The sequence below is a fragment of the Pteropus vampyrus genome, unplaced genomic scaffold (genome assembly GCF_000151845.1).
Source record: "Pteropus vampyrus isolate Shadow unplaced genomic scaffold, Pvam_2.0 Scaffold101, whole genome shotgun sequence".
Taxonomy (NCBI): Eukaryota; Metazoa; Chordata; class Mammalia; order Chiroptera; family Pteropodidae; genus Pteropus; species Pteropus vampyrus.
Genome location: NW_011888882.1, coordinates 245,615 through 248,403, shown reverse-complemented (window position 1 = coordinate 248,403; position 2,789 = coordinate 245,615). Strand labels below are relative to the sequence as shown.

At 36.2% G+C, this 2,789-nt stretch overlaps 1 protein-coding gene across 1 annotated transcript in view; it reads right to left on the bottom strand.

Annotated features, from left to right (window-relative positions):
- ROS1 (ROS proto-oncogene 1, receptor tyrosine kinase) overlaps positions 1–2,789 on the bottom strand; it is a 101,881-nt gene that overhangs the window by 94,754 nt on the left and 4,338 nt on the right. Inside the window, 1 exon segment of the mRNA XM_023533366.1 lies at positions 578–622. Coding sequence (XP_023389134.1) covers positions 578–622 — 45 coding nt within the window.

Genomic DNA, 2,789 nt, shown 5'->3' with positions numbered 1-2,789 from the left:
CCCTCACCCACAATGCTGTTCTGGCTTTCATTCTGTCTGGTCATGGTTTTATGTATGTGTCTGTCTCTCTTACAAGGTTGAGAGTCCTTTAAAACAGATGCCCTATTTTATTCATTCTTAAGTCTCTATTACCTAGCATGGTGCCTGGTTCATACTTATGCTTGAGTCACTAAACACTTGTTGAATAAATGGACACAAGTGCAAAAAGTAATAAAACCATAAATATAATTGTTAGAATATAATTGTATCTAAACCAACCCTCCCAAATAACACATAATAAAACTAAGACTCAGAAATATGAAATAATTTGCCCAAAGCCACACAGCTATATAGAATCAAAATCATGGACTTGACTTGTTCATGTGCTCTTTCCATTTCAATACACTTGTCCCTGACTTCATTTTTGAATATTCTATAATTCAGACTCTTCACTATTTTTGATTGTCATTCTTTCAACAGGGATAAATAAATGGGATTTTACTTAGGAGTTATTCTTATTATAATAAAATTTGACCATTGCCCCCCTTTTATCAATGTAAACACTGTAAAGTTCTTAACAGTAAAAGCGATTACTCACCGGTTCACTCAGATTATATGGCATGCCAATGTCAAGCTGCCTGCCCTGGAATGAAGAAGGAGGCAATAAACACCAGCTCTCAGTAATGTGTTCGGTATAACTGCCACACCTTTTTTTTTTTTTTTAATAAAAAAGGCTTCCTGGAATAGTGTTTTCTCCTTGGTATTTCTGAACTGTAAAGTAAGGAGCCAAACGTTTTAAAATCATTAAATCAGACAAAACACCAGTGTAAATTATAAGACACAATGTCTAAGAATTCTGTAGAAACGATACAGGTGGGAGTGGGGTGTGGCTTTAAGGAGTGGTGAAGGACAATGGAGAGAGTCTCACACAGTACTAAATAAGCCTGTGACATTAGTCAATCAAGTCAAAGGACTCTGGGATTAAACATGTTCAGACGTTTCTTTTTTAAAAAACAGTCTTATTAAGGGCAGAGGGAAAAAAAAAATACAAATTAGAGTTAAAAGAAAAGATGTTCCTCGCTAAGTTCATTGAGCACTCTCTCTCTTCCATGTAAGCACCATCCATTTTTCTCTTCACTCTATCTTTGTTCCTAGAACAGTGCCTGAGGGATAACAGGTGTTCAATAAATATATGCTGAAGGAATAAATCCATGAATTGAAGATGGCTACTACTTAGGAATGTTCTTTAAGTTTTGTCCCTTAGCAGCATCGTCCAGTGGCCTAGCATTGTGGGAGTTGACTTGAGAAGTAATCAGACAGGGGAACCAAAAAGCAAATGTTGCCTTTTCCCTCTCACTTGATGTGTGAATAAAGATTCCTCTAATTGCCATTCCCAAACCACTTACACTTGTAAAGAAGGATGCTTAATATGTTTTTGTTTTTAGATAATACATACTTAGAAAGTAAGAATGGTATCTTTTAGATTAATTGTACGACCATGTGATTCATAGTACTTTGCTTCTATGTTTTTGTTCAAAATGATGCTTTTGATTCCCCTTTATATGACTGCACCATAATCATATACAGTCGCATGTATGATAGTGAATCTGCAATTGAAATTTTTCCTATCCCTTCAAAAATCTGTTAGCTCATGAAAGCAAAAGAGTGGATGCTTGGTAGTTTTTGTGTTCTAGTTTAAATAGGACAGCATAGGTGTTTCTTGATGACCATAAAGTCACATTGTAACGGTATTGAGTCCTGCTGTTGGCAGCTCTTAAGATCAAATTTAACAGGCTGAATGGAGTGCTCATCAAGTGGTCTTGGGCAAGGAAGCCTCTCATGAATTAGGTCTACAGGGTTTGCAGGAAGCGGATTTTGTCAACGCTCCTCCCAAATCTCCACTGGTCTTCCATCTCCCTCCCCCTCATCATCATAGCTAACATTTAGTGACCAATTTCTATGTTCCAGCCATTCTCTCTTCAAGATGTTTTACACTAAATCTCATGCAACATCTCAACAACCCTATTAGGCAGGTACTATTATTAACTCTACATATAGCTGAGAAACAAGGGGGTTTAGTAAATTGCTCAAGAGTTAGGGTTTGAAGTGGGGTGAGGGAAGTTGCCTCCAGACCTGTGCTTTAAACCAAAGTACAGATGCCTCCTGTAATCTGCACCAAATCCACATTCCTCACTTTGAAGTTGGGATCCTATAGGTTTACACTAATTCCATCTGCTCCAATTATCTGCTTAAAACACACAATCCCAGTCTAGAATCTTAAGGCCTCTTAACTCAACACCTACTCCTTGGCACAAGCTTTCCTATCCTGCCTACCTCAGCCGGAACTAATTTCATTCTTTACTTCCTACTCTAATAAATGAAAGAGAGTAGAATGATCTGCATTTTAATTCCACTTATGTCACGTGCTCCCGATGTGATATTTTGAAAGTTACCTGCGCTGTCTAAAATTAGTATTCTCATCTGAGACATAAGCAAAATAATATTTAGTTCATAAAGTTCTGTGAGGACTCAATTAAATAATGTATTAATTTTTATAGTACAGTGCCAAGCACTTAGAAATCTATTGTTAATATTATGTACAAACTTGCTATAACAGCCATTTGCAGACATATATCCCTGGTTAGTTATGCAATAATCTTTTCAGAAAAATTTATTGATGTTCAAGGTTAAAGGTATATTTTTCTTTTTAATTTTGATATTTATTAACCCATCTTTTCTAGAAATCTATCAGTTTACATCCAAACCAACAGGATATGAAAGTGCTAGTTTATCCAAACTTTGCCAACTCT